The sequence below is a fragment of the Carcharodon carcharias genome, chromosome 16 (assembly GCF_017639515.1).
Source record: "Carcharodon carcharias isolate sCarCar2 chromosome 16, sCarCar2.pri, whole genome shotgun sequence".
NCBI classification, from domain to species: domain Eukaryota; kingdom Metazoa; phylum Chordata; class Chondrichthyes; order Lamniformes; family Lamnidae; genus Carcharodon; species Carcharodon carcharias.
The window spans coordinates 120,890,269-120,909,374 of NC_054482.1; the positions used below are offsets into that span (position 1 = coordinate 120,890,269).

Below are 19,106 nucleotides of genomic sequence, written 5' to 3' on the forward strand. Positions count from 1 at the left end.
CCTCCTACCCCCCCCCACCTCTCTCCCCTCTCCGCAACCCCCCCCCTCCCATCCTCACCCCTCTACACCACCCCCCCACCGTCCTCTCCCCCTCTCACTTACCTCAATATTAACAAAAATGATCTCCATCTCTCCTGGACTTAAAACCCGTCTCAATGGGCACATAAAATGCTGAAAAATAAATCCAGAGGTTAGTCTATTTGTATCACACTTTTCACAGGCCTTCCCCTCACAGTGTCTCAGTGCGTCCTGCAGTGAGGTTTGAACCCAGCACGGTCTGGCTGACATTGTGGTGACCTCACTGCTGCTGCCCAGATAGACCCTGACACCAGAGAGAATGGAAAGTGCAGCGTGAGTCTGGTAAAGTAGGAGGGGTGGGTGGAGGTGAGAATGAGGAGGCAAAACTGAACGAGGAGAGATGTACCTTCTCGATCGACTCCAGTGTCTCTGTGTATTTCTCCTCCGTCTGTTTGATTTCCAGGAGGCAGCAACTGCGAATATCTGTCTCAATCTGTTTCTGTGCAAACAGAGAGTTTGATTCACACAACAACAACTCACATTTCTATAGCACCATTAATATAAGAAAACACCTCAGGGTGCTTCACAAGAGTGTCTTCAGACAAAGTCTAACGCTCGGCCAGGTAAGACATATTAGGATGAGTGGCTAAAATCTTTGTAAAAGAGGCAGTCTTTAAGGAGCATCTTAAAAGAGGATAGAGAGAGAGAGAGAGATCGCGTGTCCAAGGGGTTGAAGGAGGGAGTTCCAGAGGTTGGGCCCCAGGCAGAAAGAGGCACAGCCAACAATGATGGAGCGATTAAAATCGAGGGCTTTCGAGAGGCCAGAATTAGAGGAATGCAGGTGGGAGGAGCAGCTGTTCCCCTTAGTTGAAGGGTCAGTCACAAGGGGAGATAAGTTCAAGGTGAGGGACAGGAGGTTTGGGGCGATGTGAGGAAAAGCTTTTTTACCCAGAGGGTGGTGAGGGTCTGGAATGCGCTGCCTGGGAGGGTGGTGGAGACGGGTTGCCTCACATCCTTTAAAAAGTACCTGGATGAGCACTTGGCACATCATAACATTCAAGGCTATGGGCCAAGTGCTGGTAAATGGGAAATGGGATTAGGCAGGTAGGTCAGGTGTTTCTCACGTGTCGGTGCAGACTCGATGGGCCAAAGGGCCTCTTCTGCTCTGTGTGATTCTGTGATTCTGGTAGGTGGGTGTTGAAGGTTACATATTTAGTGAGGGGCAAGGCCACAGATATGAAGATGGAAAGAAAAGGGACACTAGCAACATGGATACAAAATTGGTGAGTTACAGGAAAGAGAGTAATATTTGGACTGGAGGAAGTTTTACACTGGAGGAGGGGTTTCCTCCAGTGATTGGGGTAAGGGCCTCAGCTTTTCTTGATCTCTATTAACGGACTAGTCTTGGGTGTACAGGGCACAATTTCGTAAGTTGCAGATGACACAAAACTTGGAAGCATTCTGAACGGCAAAGAGGATAAAGGGGGGCATAAAGAGGCCGGTGGAATGACAGATAATGCAGAAAAGTATGTATTTTATGTATTTTGTCGTTTGGTAGCACAGAACCTAAGTATTGCTGTGAAAAGCCACATGTCGAAGCTTTTCATCTTGCACCCAACAGGACACTTTGTAAGCATTTTCCAACTATAATGGGGAACCACAATTTATACTGCATAAGAAGAAAGTGCTGATTGTTTGGTAAGTGGACTCTGATTGGTGGAGGCGTTGTCATGGAGAATGTAGCCTGGGACAGTTAAATGCCCAGATTTGTTTAAATTTAAACCAGGCAGGTCAATTCTGATTGGTCAAGGCATTGCTCTGGGGAATGAACCAGGGAAGGTGTAATAAATTTGGAATGAAGGGCTGGTTTCTTCTAAGAAACAGTAAATTTTATTTACAGACCTCCTGATGAGACTACATGCTTGTTCCAAGGCCAAGGCTAAAAACTCTGCCTAAGATTCCCTGTTTAGGGCTGATTCATCTGTACAGTCACATGATCCCCATAACAGTAAGAAAGGGTTTAACTTACAGTTACTACATACCCCTGCTTTAATTTTGTTTTACCCTCTTATTTACAAAATTATCTTAACCCATAAGAGATACAATTATATACAATTCATGCCATTATAAATTTAGTCTTTGAGGAGGTTTTTGGATTTGAGTAGAGCAACACAACTCTACAACTGGAGATTCTTCCACTAGATCGGCTTGATCAGGACCTGCAGCATCAGAGACATCCTTAGACAATGGCAGTTCAGAATTATTTACTTCGACAGAGACATCAGGTATGTCTATTCTTTGTCGATCTTGCACCCCGGGGGTCAAAGGTTCGACTTTGATTTCAGGTGGATTAACTGGTTATTGGAGGGTTTCTCGACTTCTGAGATGATCCAAGTGTTTCCCTAACAATCCTGTTTTCCACTTCTACTGGATAAGAAAAAGGTCCTGTTTCAGAGACAATTGAACCAGGAACCCAGCTCGGTCCAAGCGCAAAATTTGATACAAAAACTCTCAGCCTTTACTGTAAAGTTATGATTCACTTTCTGGCTACCCTGGTTTCTCTCCACCTTCCCCCTTAAGTTAGAGAATACTAGACTCAATCTTGTACAAAGTCACTGCTTCATTAACAATTCAGAAGGTGTAAAACCAGTGGTCACATGAGGAGTTGTGTGATAGCTGAACAGAAATCTTGAAATTCATGTTTCCAATGTTCCCTCTGATAGTTTCTTCATGCCTGTTTTAAAGGTTTGTACTTTAGCTCTTTCTGCTAACTCATTAGGTGAGGGATGATATGGTGCTGTTCTAACGTGTTTAATCCCATTTAAGTTCATGAATCTTTGGAACTCAGTGCCAGTGAAAGCCATACCATTGTCTGACACAATAACCCCAGGTAACCCATGAACACTGAAACTCTGGTGCAGTTTTTCAACGGTGAAGTAGGTGATCTCATTCAAACATATCCATCCACTTTGAATGTGCGGCGATAATCACAAGAAACATGGTACCTAGAAATGGACCTATATGGTCTATATGTAGTCTAACCCACCATTTTTTCTATATCACTGTCTACACCCGGCCACCAGCCTTTGTGTGAGCATCTTCATTTGTGAAATACCAGGATGTGCACTATGAAGTTCTTCCAATAATGGTTCTCCTCCCTGATCAGGGATAACGACTCTTGCTCTCCATAACAAGATACCATCTTGACAACTCAGTTCAGATCTACATTTAAAGAATGGTTTTAATTCTTCAGGAACTTGTGCATTTGACCATCCTTCTAAAACCTGTTCACGGACTCTTGCTAAAATTGAATGCTGATTTGGCCAATTCTTTATCTGTCTTGCACAGATGTTGTCTTGTTGAAGGGTCCAGGAAAATTAACACAAGTAAAACCTCTTGAGGTACTGGTACATGTGTAGTGCTTTCTGGCAAAGGAAAATGACTGGGGGCATCTTCATTTGCTATATGCACACCCGGTCGGTGCATAAAGGTGTACCTGCATGCTAACAAAATTAAAGCCAATCTTTGAATTCTAGCAGAGGCCTTCTCTTCACTGTTGTGACACAGCTAATGGTAAAGGCTGAATTGTTCAAATCCCAGAGGAAAAGTTGAAATAATTGTCATAACCCATTGGTGCAATTTGTACGTTTCAAGATGTAGCCTTGAATTCAGCAGTAATATGGCCACCGAGTCTCAAGAGGTTTATTTATAAAATTAAATTAAACATTTATTAATACAAGAGAGACTGTAAACACATATACAAGTCTCTAAATTACTACTTATAACAACTACAAAAATCCCCTAATTAATCTGACTCAATTACACTTCCGGTAAGGTAACAGTAAAACACATAGATTTACAACAGTAAAACACATAGATTCAACAGGCTCCTGGCAAAGCACAACCTGGACAGTCACATTCAAAATGAGTTTCTTCCAGCTCTGGGTCTTTGCAGGCAGACTTGAGGCTACTCACACTTGTTGGATTTTAAAATTCCTCTACCTCAGACACAATCTCCTTTCTCCTTTATACATATCTTTCTCTTTGAATGTAAATGGTCCATTGTATCACTAGACTTTTCAGTTTGCCTCTTCCAACAATAACATCCTTTCATTCCATCAATTTTATTAGTAAGCTGAAATAGGGAAAGAGTAGGGCCCATTAGGGACCAAGGGGGCAATCTATGGGTGGAGCCAGAGGACATCGGTAGAGTGTTGAATGAATACTTCACATCCGTCTTCACCCAAGAGAATGAGGATGAAGGTATTTAACTCAGGGAGAGAGACTGCGAGGTTCTTAAGCAGATTGATACAGGGAGTGACAAGGTATTGGAGGTGTTGGCAGGTTTAAAAGTGGACAAATCTCCAGGTCCAGATGATTTGTGCCCCAGACTGCTGAGGGAGGCAAGGGAGGAGATCGCAGGGGCTCTGACCCAAATTTTTAATTCCTCTCTGGCCACGGGGGAGGTGCCAGAGGACTGGAGAACAGCTAATGTGGTTCCGCTATTTAAGAAGGGTTGTAGAGAGAAGCCAGGGAACTACAGGCCTGTGAGTCTCACGTCAGTGGTAGGGAAACTATTGGAGAAAATTCTGAAGAAGAGAATCTAACTCCACTTGGAGAGGCAAGGTTTGATCAGGGATAGTCAGCATGGCTTTGTCAGAGGGAGGTCATGCCTAACAAATTTGATTGAATGTTTTGAGGAGGTGACCAGATGTGTAGATGAGGGTAGTGCAGTTGATGTAGTTTATATGGATTTCAGCAAAGCCTTTGACAAGGTCTCACATGGGAGACTTATAAAGGAGGTAAATGCACATGGGATACAGGGTAATTTGATAAGGTGGATTTAAAATTGGCTTAGTTGTAGGAGACAGAGGGTGATGACAGAAGGATGCTTTAGTGACTGGAAGCCAGTGTCCAGTGGCGTACCACAGGGATCTGTGCTGGGTCCCCTATTTGTCATTTATATAAACAGCACAGATGACTATGTGGAGGGTAGGATTAGTAAGTTTGCAGATGACACAAAGATTGGCCGGGTGGTTAACAGTGAGGTTGAGTGTCTTGGGCCACAGGAAGACATAGACGGGATGGTCAAATGGGCAGATAAGTGGCTGATGGAATGTAACCCTGAAAAGTGTGAGGTGATACACTTTGGAAGGAGTAATTTGACAAGGAAGTATTCAATGAACGGCATGACACTAGGAAGTTCTGAGGAACAAAGGGACCTTGACATATGTGTCCATAGATCTCTGAAGGCGGAGGGGCATGTTAGTGGGGTGGTGAAAAAGGCATATGGGACACTTGCCTTTATCAATTGAAGCATAGATTACAAAAGTAGGGAGGTCATGTTGGAGTTGTATAGAACCTTGGTGAGGCCACAGCTGGAGTACTGTGTGCAGTTCTGGTCACCACATTATAGGAAGGATGTGATTGCACTGGAGGGGGTGCAGAGGAGATTCACCAGGATGTTGCCTGGGATGAAACATTTAAGTTATGAAGAGAGGTTGGATAGACTTGGGTTGTTTTTGTTGGAACAGAGAAGACTGAGGGGTGACCTGATCGAGGTGTACAAGATTATGAGGGGCATGGACAGGGTGGATAGGGAGCAGCTGTTCCCCTTAGTTGAAGGGTCAGTCACAACGGGACATAAGTTCAAGGTGAGGGGCAGGAGGTTTAAGGGGGATGTGAGGAAAAACTTTTTTACCCAGAGGGTGGTGACAGTCTGGAATGCGCTGCCTGGGAGGGTGGTGGAGACGGGTTGCCTCACATCCTTTAAAAAGTACCTGGATGAGCACTTGGCACATCATAACATTCAAGGCTCTGGGCCAAGTGCTGGTAAATGGGATTAGGTAGGTAGGTCAGGTGTTTCTCATGTGTCAGTGCAGACTCGATGGGCCGAAGGGCCTCTTCTGCACTGTGTGATTCTGTGATTCTGTGAAAATAAACACATTGTTTGGCATCTTCTAGCTAGGTGTAACATTTCACCCACAGTCTTCAATGATTTCTTTTAACAAATGCAAATTTACACTTTACCTTCTACCCTCCTTACGTCTATCTAACTAACATCTCAAAACTACTATTATTCAAAGCATCCAGACTAGCTGGCTTTAATCCAGTTAAAACACACACATAGACAGAGACCTTCCTAGAGCCTATTTTACAATAATGTCCAATAACATTATTATACCTTCTTGACATCACTAAACAAACCCAACAGTGGTTTGTGATCTGAACTCTATGGCGAAGTGTCCACCGTGCAAACATTACTGGAACCTCTTTACTCCAAATGCGATAGATAAACCCTCTTTTTCAATTTGTGAGTAACCTTTCTAGGCTCAGAAAGGGTTCTGGATACACCTCCTATTGATCTTTCAGATTTATTTTCTGTATTTTTTTCTTTTTGTGTTTTTGGGTTTGCCACAGGGTTGTGTCTCATCCTTTGTTCTGATTTCACAATCGGCCAAATTTCTCTGGTGAAATCTTAACTTGGTTCAGTTCAGGGGGTGAACTACCCATTTGCACCTTGGGAAGTTCCATAATGTTTCCTTCTAATGCCTCTTTTGTCTCCATTAATTTATTCTTCAATTCCTCTGTCTCTTGTTTGTATCTTTTGGCTCCTTCTTGGAATATTGAACATTATTGTTTTTTTTCTCTTCCAGCTGTTTCTTCAGTTGGTTCCCAATGGCCCTGCATTTCTTTCACTTCAGTTCATGATTTTCCTCTGAAGCCATCTCTGACCTGAGAGATCTTTGCTTCCTGTGAAGATCCTTCAGTTCTTCAATCTCATTCTAAAAGACGCCATCATCTTCCCTCATCAACTCAGGATCTCTTCTTGTCCTGACCTGAAACATTTCGGACCAACTTAGTCTGATTTCTTTCAACCAATCACAACCCAGAAGGCTAGGTCCTTCTGCTACAGCAATTATTGGCAGCTCAGCTATTTGTTGCTTGTATGATACAGGTACAGAGGTGATGCCTTTTACCTGTATTGCTTTCCCTGTATAGGTTTTTAACTGAGCAGTGGGTTTCTCCAAACCCAGTGGCTGAATGTCTTCTGTGAGGTACTTAAAGATGTTTTCTCCCACCACTGTGCTCAAAGCTCCTGAGTCCACCTCCATGAGCAGAGGCTTTCCACTTACTTGACGTGTAACAGTGATTGGTTAGTTTTCCTGGCCTTCAGATTGTGTAGGGAATAAACATCAGCCTCAGTAACTTCTGGCTCATCCATATTGAGCATTTCATTTAACTTGACCTGCTGCCTGTATGGCTGTCTTGGTCTAGCCCTGCATTGTTTAATAACATGCCCTTTTTGTGGCACTAGTGGCATTCTGCCTTTTTATATCTACAGACTTCAGGTACACGGTTTCCCCGACAAAGGTAAGGCTTTCACTTCTGGGTTACTGGCGAGCTGCTCCCAGTAATTCTGCCAGCAAGTGGTGCCAAATGACACTGTCGTTTATACCACAAACCAAACCATCTGGCAACATGTTGTTTAAAGTATCACCGAAGTCACAGTGCTCCATTAACTGTTTGAACTTTGTGATGTATGTTATAATCGACTCGCCGGGGGCCCTTGCTCGAGTGTTAAACTTGAAACTTTGCTTGATCATCGAGGTTTTAGGCTGAACTTGTCCCTTCATGAGGTTGATTAGCTGGGTGAAAGATTTGGAATTTGGCCTGCTCAGAGCTGTAAAGCTATGGATTAGGTTTATATGTTTTTCTCCTGGAGGCATTTAAGAGAATTGCTTTCTGCTTCTCCTTCACCGTTACTTCGTTAGCCACAGAGTAGGAACCTAGTTGCTCTATGTACTGACTCTAATCCTCAATGGATCAATTCTGCCAAAAAGAGGCATTGCTGGTGAGTAAACTTTTCTTTCTTCTCTTAAAATTAATCAAATTACTCGCAGTCGCAAGGTGAGGTTCTGCGTCAATGCTATTTATCCTCGTTGCAAATTGGAATAAACTTGGAATGCAGGGCAGGTTCCTTCTAAGAAACAGTAAACTTTATTTACAGAGCTCCTGATGAGACTACCTGCTTTTTCCAAGGTCAAGACAAAAAACTCCGCCCAAAGATTCCTGCGCTTGGGCCTGATTCGTCTGTACAGTCATATGATCCCCATAACATTAAGAAAAGGTTTCACTTACACTTACTACAAAATGGCTGTTCCCTAAGTTTCTGTTTAGTTAAAAAAAAAAGGCATAATATGTGGACATTCTGCACTAACAGGAAGCTGCCATCAAGCCAAAAAGATGTTCTGCCTATCACACAATTGTGTAATGTGGTATATGAATTTCAGTGCCAGTGTGATTCTAGGTGTGACGCCATATGTCCCAGAGACTGGTGGATCTTATCAAATAGCACCTCCCTTCAGCTGTTCACAACAAAGTGCTGGCTGTACCCAACCAGCCCAGGCTTGCAAAACTCAAAACACAGTGTCCAACATTAGGTGTGATTCTGCAATTGAACAACACTTGCTAAACAATCTTGATTGTGTTAACAATTACACTGAAAACCAATTGAAGATTATCAGTTGGGCTCACTGTGACGCTCACTTACACATGCTAGGAGCCACATATACTCACACACAGGGCCCTGTCCTTTGCAGTCAGAGGGAACATATGCACACTTTGCACCATTCAGCCCATCATGCCTGTGCTGGCTCTTTGAAAGATCTATCGAATTAGTCCCACTTTCCCTGCTCTTTCCCCATCGTCCTTGTAAGTTTCTCCTTTTCCAGTATTATCCAATTCCCTTTTGAAAGTTATTATTGAATCTGCTTCCACCGCCCTTTCAGGCAGCGCCTTCCAGATCACAACAACTCGCTGTGTAAAAATAAATTCTCCTCATCTCCCCCTCTGGTTATTTCACCGATTCTCCTCAATCTGTGTCCCTCTGGTTACCGACCCTCATGTTACTGGAAACAGTTTCTCCTTATTTACTCAAAACTCTTCCTGATTGTGAACACCTCTATTAAATCCCCTCTTAACCTTCTCTGCTCTAAGGAGAACAACCCCAGCTTCTCAAAGATTGAAAAGGAAGGTTTGTCATGGTGATCTTACAGGTGTCTGGACTGCTTCGATTTTCATCAGATCCTCATAGACAGCTCCACCTTCATCCTCACCATAGACACAGTCGTAGAGATCCTCATCATCCTCCACACTGGCCTCACTGCAGAAAACAGCAGACAGAGCTGAGAAATGGGACAGTGAGGGATGGAGAAGAATAATAACAGCATTGACATCGACACCACATCTGATCACATGTTCACCGCCCCAAAACACTTCTCAGCCAATAATGTATAGCCAAAGCATGGTCACTGCTACCATGTAAGATGACCAGGAGCCAACTTGTACACAGTAAGAACCCGAAAACGTGCAACACGATAAATAAGGAGATCGCAGGCCCTAGCTTCCTCAGAGTGATGTTCAGTGTGGGAATGCCAGCCCATGCCCAATTACCCGCCTGGATTTTCTTCCATGTCTGTCTCACCCCACCTTCTGACTCAGGCTGGGAGAGATTCAGGCAGTTGTCCTCAAGGCCCCAGTTCCTCCATCCAGCTCCACTGGAGTGAAGGGGGACGCGCCCCCTTCATTAGAGCCCCCGCTGCCATAAACCAGGTAAGTTAAAGGTCCCATCGAAATTCACAGGCTGGGGAGAAGGGAAGTGTCAGAGGCAAGTGGATAGGATATGGGGAAAGGGTATCTGAGTTGGGGGTACAGGGGTTGGACTATGGAGAGGTGGGGTGGGGCCGGAGTTTGGGGGTGGTGGGGGAGGATTGGAGGGGTGGCACAGGTTGGGTCGTGCCTGCAGTGGGGGTGGGTCGTGTCGGGTATGGGGCCGTGGTCGGGCCGGGCTGGTGGGTCAGGTCACTTTGGGCCTGAGGGTTGGGAGTGGTCGGGCTGGTTCAGGTTGGGGCGGGGGGTGGGGGGTGTGGAAGGCTGTGTCATATCGGGGTGCAGGTGGGGAGAAACACACAGGGGGTCGGGGGGATTGGGGATACCATGATACCAGAAGGGGGACGGTTAATGAGGGTGTGGGGGGGTTGGGGGTTTGGAGAGTGAGCTGGGGGCAGGTCACTCTGGGACTTTGTAATAGTTACCCAGATGTTAGAAGAGGATGTAACTTTTTCTGGGTTATTATTGGTGTAAACCTGGCGGAACCGTCTGAGGTCTATGGTGTAAATCACATTTTCGGGTGGGTCACAGCACCGGGCAGCTGTCCAGAGGAAGTTAGCACCTTCTGGGCAATTGCTGTGCAAACCCTTATATGTAGCGTTCCGAGAGAGATTCCCCAGCGCGTCACTGGAGTACCACCCGAACCCAACGCTGGGGAGCTTGGAAGATTTGGGCCCACCTACTCCTGGTGTTGATAGTTGAGGGAAAATATTCCATTAGATTCAGTGGTGAACCTGCCAATCTTCATCAACACAACAGTATAGGATTGTTTACGTTCACCTGAGACAAAAGATCATCAGTTCAATGTCTCATCTAAAAATCAGCACCAATAACAATGCAGCACTCCCTCGGTACTGATCGCCTGGCAGTGCAACGCTTCCTCAATACAAACCCTCTGACAGTGCAGCACTCCCTCAGTACTGACCCTCTGACAGTGCAGAACTCCCTCAGTACTGACCCTCTGACAGTGCAGCACTCCCTCAGTACTGACCCTCTGACAGTGCAGAACTCCCTCAGTACTGACCCTCTGACAGTGCAGAACTCCCTCAGTACTGATCCTCTGACAGTGCAGCACTCCCTCAGTACTGACCCTCTGACAGTGCAGCACTCCCTCAGTACTGAACCTCTGACAGTGCAGCACTCCCTCAGTACTGAACCTCTGACAGTGCAGCACTCCCTCAGTACTGAACCTCTGACAGTGCAGCACTCCCTCAGTACTGAACCTCTGACAGTGCAGCACTCCCTCAGTACTGAACCTCTGACAGTGCAGCACTCCCTCAGTACTGAACCTCTGACAGTGCAGCACTCCCTCAGTACTGATCCTCTGACAGTGCAGCACTCCACAAATGGAAGCCAGACAAATCCCAACAAGCCTGGGAAGAAAGAAAACTGCAGCACATTTAAATCAAAAAAAATTTCAGCTTTATTCCCCGGTGCTGGAAAAAAGACCTGGATGGTATATCAGCAGTGCCAGACCAATCCAGGGATATGGGAGGGGCAGACCAGGCCTAACATTGGGTGTTATGGAGTAGTAGATTTTTAGGATAAATTATAGCATTAGGCTTGTATAAGAAAACAGTGTTTGAATGAGTGAATACACTATCATATTCAATAGGTCCAATAGCCAATGACATAATTGCCAGGCAAGCAATAAATGAGTCTTCCAATAACTTTGAAGAGGCCACAAAGTCCTATGACACCAACTTTAACCTCAGAAGCAATAAAATTTTGGAGTGAGCAAAATTTAACAGGTGAGCCCAAAAGCCCAGGGACATTTTCATCAATCAGCTCCACAGATTGGCTGAAGGCTGTGACTATGGTGACCGGATGTCAGAACTCATCAGAAATCGAATAGTAGCAGGATGGTATTCCAATCTAAAGAAAATCTGACTTTAAAAAAGCCATCCAAATCGTCAGACAATTGGAAATCGGTCGGAAAAACTGCATGTTGATGTTGAACCACGGCACAGAGCAACCCCAAGAGTCCGGTTTATAAAGCAACAGAAAGGCAAGGAGACTCCAGGGCAGGGAAAGCAATACCGAACCAAAACACAAGATGGCAGCAGACTATGTCAGTGCTGTGGCACCGAAAGACCTCATGGGGGTGAGCAGGGTCCAGTGATCACTGTGCAGAGCTCTCACTGCAACCACACAGGGCACTTTGGAAAGGTGTGTAAATCCAAAACCTCGAGACGTGCAGAGGATTGCAAACGAGTCCATGAGATAGAGGAGCCACACCAAGAAGAAGTCGAACAATACTTCTTAGGGAAAATTAAGGATCCCGGATTCACATTTTGGAATTCTAACATATCTGTAAATGGTCACCTCACAAATTTCAAGTTAGACACAAGAGCCAGTGTGACAGTCCTGTCCGACCAGGTACCATGGCTAAAAGACCTCCGGCCACAGGCAACAGACACACAAACGTATGGTCCTGGAAGAATCCAAAAACTGTCATAGGCACAATTCAAGAGCAGCTCTGGTCTGCCAACAAGCAAATAATCAAAATTCCATATGCCATCTGCAGACACCCTATCCGCTCCTGGGCACAGATGCCTGTGTTGCCCGCAACCTCCTCAAAATGGCAAAACAACCCCTGTGGTCAGCTACACTGGATTGGAGACTCCTGAGAGGTCCACCAATATTGATGATCTCAACTGGGAATTCAGTTCGGGATTGTCCTCGCTGTTACAGAGGCAGTTATTCCAGCTCCTGTGCAGAGGCCAGAAAATACTCTTCATCGGTCAGAGCAGCCCTTATTCCAGATGAGCACCAACATAATTCAGACAGAAGATGCAGAGGATGAGGAGCAACAGCAGAAGGTTCAGTCTGGACTTCAGAGTCAAACAGCCAATGTCACAGAAGCAGGAAAAACTACAGCGACGAGGCTGGAGCTTTGGGCTCACACACACGACATGAGGTCCATCCTGGAGCAGGAGAGAAGTGACCACCAACTCCCCGAGACATAACTCAGGGAGGCACAAGTGCACATGAAGAAGCAGAGAACAGCATTAGAAGCCAAACTGCAGGCTGAGCTCAGGAATGAGGAACATTCGAGTGTAAGAGAGGTAAAGCTTCAATTGCCAGGAAGACCCATGGCAACTCCATAAAAAGGAAACCCGAGTCCACTCGATGAATGAACAGAGAGAACATTCCCTCCGGATGAGAGGGATAATCCAATGGTATCCGACCAAGAAAGACAAACTGTTGACAGAGAAAAATATGACATTAAGGAGTGCAAGTAGCGAATCAGATGTTGACACCAGAGTATTTGAAACACCAAGTACAACAACAACTCCAGACCAATAAAGTCAGCCCAATGCAGTGGAGACTGCCACTCCTCCAAACTCAAAAAGAAAGAGATCTGGAAGAGTCATGAAGCCTCCAGACTGTCTGAATCTGTAAAGCCAGAGGTGTGGGAGGAGAAGGGATAGCATGTAAATATTATTGTAAATACATTTGAGTGAAGATTTGGGGGAGATGTAGTATAAGGGTGTTCAGGGCTGTCAGGATTAATGTGGGACTCAGGAAATAGTACCACCCACGTTATGATGTAGAGAGTCACATGGGAGGAGTAGAGTGGAGCGGTGAGTCTGGCAGAAGTCAGCATGAAGGTAGCACCCAGTCAGAGCTGTATCCTGTGTCTATGTTTATAGTTATTTGTTATTATTAAACGGTTATTGTTCAACCAGACAAACGGCTAGACCTCTTCATGAGACAACATCCAATCAGTAGCCATGAAAGTTTCTACATACTCAATCAGGTCAGCAAGACTCTTGTAAATATCTTCATCATTCACAGCTTGTTCAGTGGGAAACGGCCTGAAACAGAATCACAACAAGTGAAAGAAACTGCAGCAAACAACATAAAGACTGAGTGTACGGGCGGCAATAAGAGCAGAGAGCAGCAACGGAAGGGACAGTCTGGAGAACGTGTCAGCACTCAGCAAGACTGAGTTTGGGGACACGGTGCAAAACTATCTCGGTATTCTAGACTTGGATACGACAGAGCAGATTATGAGTCTGGACCTGCTGTTAATGGGAGTTTGTGGACGGAGAGATTGTCCAGAACAAACACATCTGCAGTTAATTATCTCCCTTTCGAATCTCTCTGGCTCAGAATCATTGAACTGGGTCTAAGTTAGAAACGGTCTGACACATAAGGGAGTGCGAGCAGTAAGTGGACAGTTTGATCCAGGCCTCAGTTGCCCCTTGTAGACAGGTACAAGTTCAAAATGGGATTAGCGTGAATAATAGTGTGGAGAGTGAGAGAAACTCGAGTGAATTAAACTTTTCTTTCACCATTCACAGGATGTGGGCTTCGCTGGCTGGTCCAGCATTTATTGCCCCCATCCCTAATTGCCCTTGAGAAGGTGGTGGTGAGCTGCCTTTTTGAGCCGCTGCAGTCCATGTGGTGTAGGTACATCCACAGTGCTGTTAGGGAGGGAGTTCCAGGATTTTGACCCAGCGACAGTGAAGGAACTGTGATATATTTCCAAGTCAGGATGGTGAGTGACTCGAAGGGGAACTTCCAGGTGGTGGTGTTCCCATCTATCTGTTGCCCTTGTCCTTCTAGATGGTAGTGCTCATGGGTTTGGAAGGTGCTGTCTAAGGAGCCTTGGTGAGTTTCTGCAGTGCATCTTGTAGATGGTACACACACTGCTGCTACTGTGCGTCAGTGCTGGAGGGAGTGAATGTTTGTGGATGTGGTGCCAATCAAGTGGGCTGCTTTGTCCTGGGTGGTGTCAAGCTTCTTGAGTATTGTGGAAGCTACACTCATCCAGGCAAGTGGGGAATATTCCATCACATTCCTGACTTGTGCCTTGTAGATGGTGGATCAGGGGTTAAACTCGTGACTGTACTGAAGTGGATCTGGAGTATTGGCCGTGAATATCCATTGTAAATAGTTCATTCCTCTAACATAAACTTTTCCATTAATGTTTATAAAGATTGATGTCAGTGGCATAAAGAGCCACTGATTTATAATCTCTGTGCAGAGCCTGTGCTGAATCCCATGTAAGGAAAAGGACAAAGAGCATCCCGTGTGATGTGGATCGAGAAGGACGGGCAGCACGTGCACCACGACTCCATGGGGCAGAGAGCTGTCCAAAACAGGCAGGAGGGCAAGTGCAATGTGTTTGTTGTAGAGGTTTCAATGATTAAAGGGATAGAGAGCATCCAGTGTAAACTGGATCGAGAGTCACACGCAGTCGGTTAAATTCTTGGTGCCAGGGTGAGGGGACGAGGGGGTGAAGGGGACGAGGGGGTGAAGGGGACGAGGGGGTGAAGGGAACGAGGGGGTGAAGGGGATGAGGGGGTAAAGGGGACAAGGGGTGAAGGGACAAGGTGGTGAGGAGACGAGGGACGAAGGGGGTGAAGGGGTGAGGGGACGAAGGGACGAGGGGGTGAAGGGGCGAGTGGGTGAAGGGGCGAGGGGGTGAAGGGGCGAGGGGGCAAAGGGATGATGGGGGAAAAGGGATGAGGGGATGAGGGGATGAGGGGGGAAAGGGATGAGGGGACGAGGGGGCGAGGGACATAACAAACCAGCTTCATGGATATTGGCCAGGGAGGTGCAGTGTCCCTTTGATTGTGTTTCAGTTTATTATTAACAGCATTGGGAGAGTGAGCAGGACTTCCTGTTTAGAGAGAACCAGGAACTAGAAACTAAACAATAGACCAGAAATCTCAAGGGGGATAATCCCTGGATTATTCACAGCGCCACATGCTGATTGGAACAGGAATAAACAGACTGGAGAGGACTGAAGGAGTGGGCTGGGAAAGAGCAGTTTGATGTGCACCACTGGCACAGCTGAACTCTGGGGGTGGGGGCTGGGTGGAAAGGGTAAATAGGGCAGTCACAAGGGTACATGAAAGAGGGGGGCAGGGGAGGGGTTAGTTTGAAAACAAACAAGAGGGAGGAGAGTAGAGTTACAAACAGGATTTGTTCTGTAGCTGTGACAGGTAAAGGTAAAACAAAAAGATATGAAGCAAATAAACCAACAACAACTTATATTTATATAGCACCTTTAATGTAATTACACCCCAGGATGGAGAATTCTGATAGTTTAATCAGGAGAATTAAATAAGAAAAGTGAGAGTAAACCAGCAGTCACAGGTTAGGGTGCGTGGTCCAAACTAAATGATTTACAAAACCAAATTCCACTTGAAAAGTAGACAGTGAATTTCTAGAGTGTGTTCAGTCCACAGTCCAAGCACCAAGAGAGAGGATTACATTGGGATTTAGGAATTAGTAATGAGTCAGATTTCATTAATAGCCAGCAACAGGTGAATGTTAATCTAAAAGAATCGTTATCGGACTGATTTTGACTTTGTTTTTGAAAGAGAGAAATGGGAAACAATTCCTAAAATTCTTGAATAAAAACAGAAAGTGCTGGAAAACCTCAGCTGGTTTGGCAGCATCTCTGCAGAGAGAAACAATCCATCGAAACTCAGGTATCCAACAAGGTGCCACATCAAAGGTTACGACATAAAATAACAGCTCATGGTGTAGGGGTAACATATTAGCATGAATAGAGGATCGATTAGCTAACAGGAAGCAGAACATAGGGATAAGTGGCTCTTTCCTAGGTTGGTAAACTGTAACTAGTGTCACAGGGATCAGCGCTGGGGCCTCAACTGTTTACAATTTATATCAATGACTTGGATGGAGGGACTGAAGGAATGGTGGCTAAATTTGATGATGACACAAAGATAGGGAGGAGCGTTGTGAAGAGGGTATGAGGAGTCTGCAAACAGACATAGACAGGTTAAGTGAATGGACAAAAATTTAGCAGGTGGAGTATAGTGTGGAAAATGTGACCCTGTCCACTTTGACAGGAAGAATAGAAAAGCAGCAAATTATTTAAATGGAGAGAGATTCCAGAACTCTGAGGTGCAGAGGGACCTGGGTGTCCTGGTATATAAATCACAAAAAGTCAGTATAAAAGTCAGTTAGGAAGGCAAATGGAATGTTGGTGTTTATTCCAAGGGGAATGGAATATAAAAGTAGGGAGGTTTTGCTACAGCTGCACAGGGTCTTAGTGAGAGCACATCTGGAATACTGTGTACAGTTTTGGTCTCGGTATTTAAGAAAGGATATAAATGCATTGGAATCAGTTCAGAGAAGATTCACTCGACTGGTACCTGGGATGAGGGGGTTTATCTTATGAGGAGGGGTTGAGGAGGCTGGGCCGGTACCTATTGGAGTTTAGAAGAGTGAGAGGTGACCTTATTGAAACATGTAAGATCCTGAGGGGACTTGACAGGGGGGAAACTGAGAGGATGTTTCCCCTTGTGGGAGAGACTAGAACTGGGGGACGCAGTTTAAAAATAGGGGGTCTCCCGTTTAAGACGGAGATGAGAAGAAATCTTTTCTCTCAGAGGGCTGTTAGTCCCCAGGGAGCTGTGGAGGCAGGGTCAGTGAATAATTTTAAGGCAGAGGTAGATAGATTCTTGACTAACAAGGGAGCCAAAGATTATCGGGAGCAGGCGGAATGTGGGCTTGAGACCACAATATCATGATCATAATAAATGGTGGAGCAGGCTCGAGGGGCTGAATGGCCTCCTCCTGTCCTAATTCATATGTTTGTATGTTCAATAACTTTAAAAGGAATTGGTTGTGCGTGTGAAGCAGGTAAATTTGCAGGGCTGGAGAGATAGAATGGGGAAGCAGGGCTGACTGGATTGCTCTACAGAGAGCCAGCAGGGGCTCAATGGGCTGAATAGCCTCCATCTGTGTGGTAACGACTCTATGACTTCTACACACAAGATGGGGGAGGTTTTGAACCCCCTTCTGCAAAGGGCACTTGGTGCTAGATCGACTGTTAATTTTAAATCTGAGATTGGTAGATTTTTGTTGCTCAAAGTTTTTCAGGGAAATGGGGCAAAGATGTGTATATGGAGCTAGGCCACAGGTCAGCCATGGTCTAACTGAAGGGAGGAACATACATACCTCCAAATTAGGAGCAGGAGTAGGCCATTTGGCCCCACAGCCTGCTCTGCTATCCAATAAAATCATGGCTGATCTGATTATGGCCTAAACTCCACATCCCTTTTGACTCCCTTGTCGATCAAAAATCTGTCTAACTCAGCCTTGAATATAATCAGTGACCCAGGCCCCACTGCTCCCCGGGGAAGAGAATTCCATGGACTGACATGGCTCTGAGAAGAAAATGTCCTCCGCATCTCTCTTATGCAACCCTGTCATCTACCCTGTCGATCTCCCTCAGAATCTTATATGTGTCAGCTCCAATGAGTATAGGCCCAACCTGCTCAACTGTTCCTCATTAGACAACCCCTTCATCCCAGGAATTAACCGAACTGAACTGCCTGAACGGACTCAATAGTTTAAACAGCCTCCTCACGTTCCTCTGCTCGAATCCACCAGGGGGCAGTGTCGGGACACAGTGTAGAGTGCGTAAGGATCCACCAGGGGGCAGTGTCGGGACACAGTGTAGAGTGCGTAGGGATCCACCAGGGGGCAGTGTCGGGACACAGTGTAGAGTGCGTAGGGATCCACCAGGGGGCAGTGTCGGGACACAGTGTAGAGTGCGTAAGGATCCACCAGGGGGCAGTGTCGGGACACAGTGTAGAGTGCGTAAGGATCCACCAGGGGGCAGTGTCGGGACACAGTGTAGAGTGCGTAGGGATCCACCAGGGGGCAGTGTCGGGACACAGTGTAGAGTGCGTAAGGATCCACCAGGGGGCAGTTGATGACAAGGATCTGGACAGAGTCGACTGAGAGAAACTGTTGGCATTTGTGGCCGGATCAAGAACAAAAGGGATTTAAGGTGGTTTGCAAAAGATTCAAAGATGAAGTTAGGAAAAACCTTTTTTAATGCAATGACTGTGAAATCAAATTGATTATCCGACACCCAGTACTGGATGAGCAGAAATTTACTGCAATTAAACATTAGGAAGATTGAAGCCAGCATTTTCGGTCCCCACTCTAAACTCTGTTCCCTCCACCCCTCCCCCTGGTAACTGTCTGAGGTTTAACCCGTCTGTTCTCAGCCTCAGTTGACAACCAGTGTGAGCTTCTCACCACCCACTCCATTACTAAGATCTCTCCTTTACCTTCATAGCATCAGCACTGCTTGACCTCTGGCCTCTTGAGCCTCGCTGATTCTCATCGCTCCGCCATTGGCGGCTGTGCCTTCAGCTGCCTGGGCCCCGAGCTCTGGAATTATCCCCCCCTAAACCTCTCCGACTCTCTAACTGGCTTTCCTTCCATAAGACGCTGCTTAAAACCAAACACTTTGAACAAGCTTTTGCTCGCCAGTCCTACTATCTCCTTTGATGGGTCAGTGTTAAACTTTAAAACAAAAACAGAATTACCTGGGAAAACTCAGCAGGTCTGGCAGCATCGGCGGAGAAGAAAAGAGTTGACGTTTTGAGTTCTCATGACCCTTCGACAGA

The 19,106-nt window shown here is 45.8% G+C and overlaps 1 protein-coding gene across 2 annotated transcripts in view; it reads right to left on the minus strand.

Annotated features, from left to right (window-relative positions):
• Nucleotides 1-19,106, minus strand: part of LOC121289454 (guanine nucleotide exchange factor VAV3) — a 232,193-nt gene that overhangs the window by 102,579 nt on the left and 110,508 nt on the right. For both annotated transcript variants that reach the window (XM_041208960.1, XM_041208959.1), the window contains exons 4-7: nucleotides 13,446-13,511; nucleotides 9,076-9,184; nucleotides 425-517; nucleotides 103-171 (exon numbers count right to left, since the gene is read on the minus strand). In XM_041208960.1, coding sequence (XP_041064894.1) covers nucleotides 103-171; nucleotides 425-517; nucleotides 9,076-9,184; nucleotides 13,446-13,511 — 337 coding nt within the window. The remainder of the gene's footprint in view (nucleotides 1-102; nucleotides 172-424; nucleotides 518-9,075; nucleotides 9,185-13,445; nucleotides 13,512-19,106) is intronic.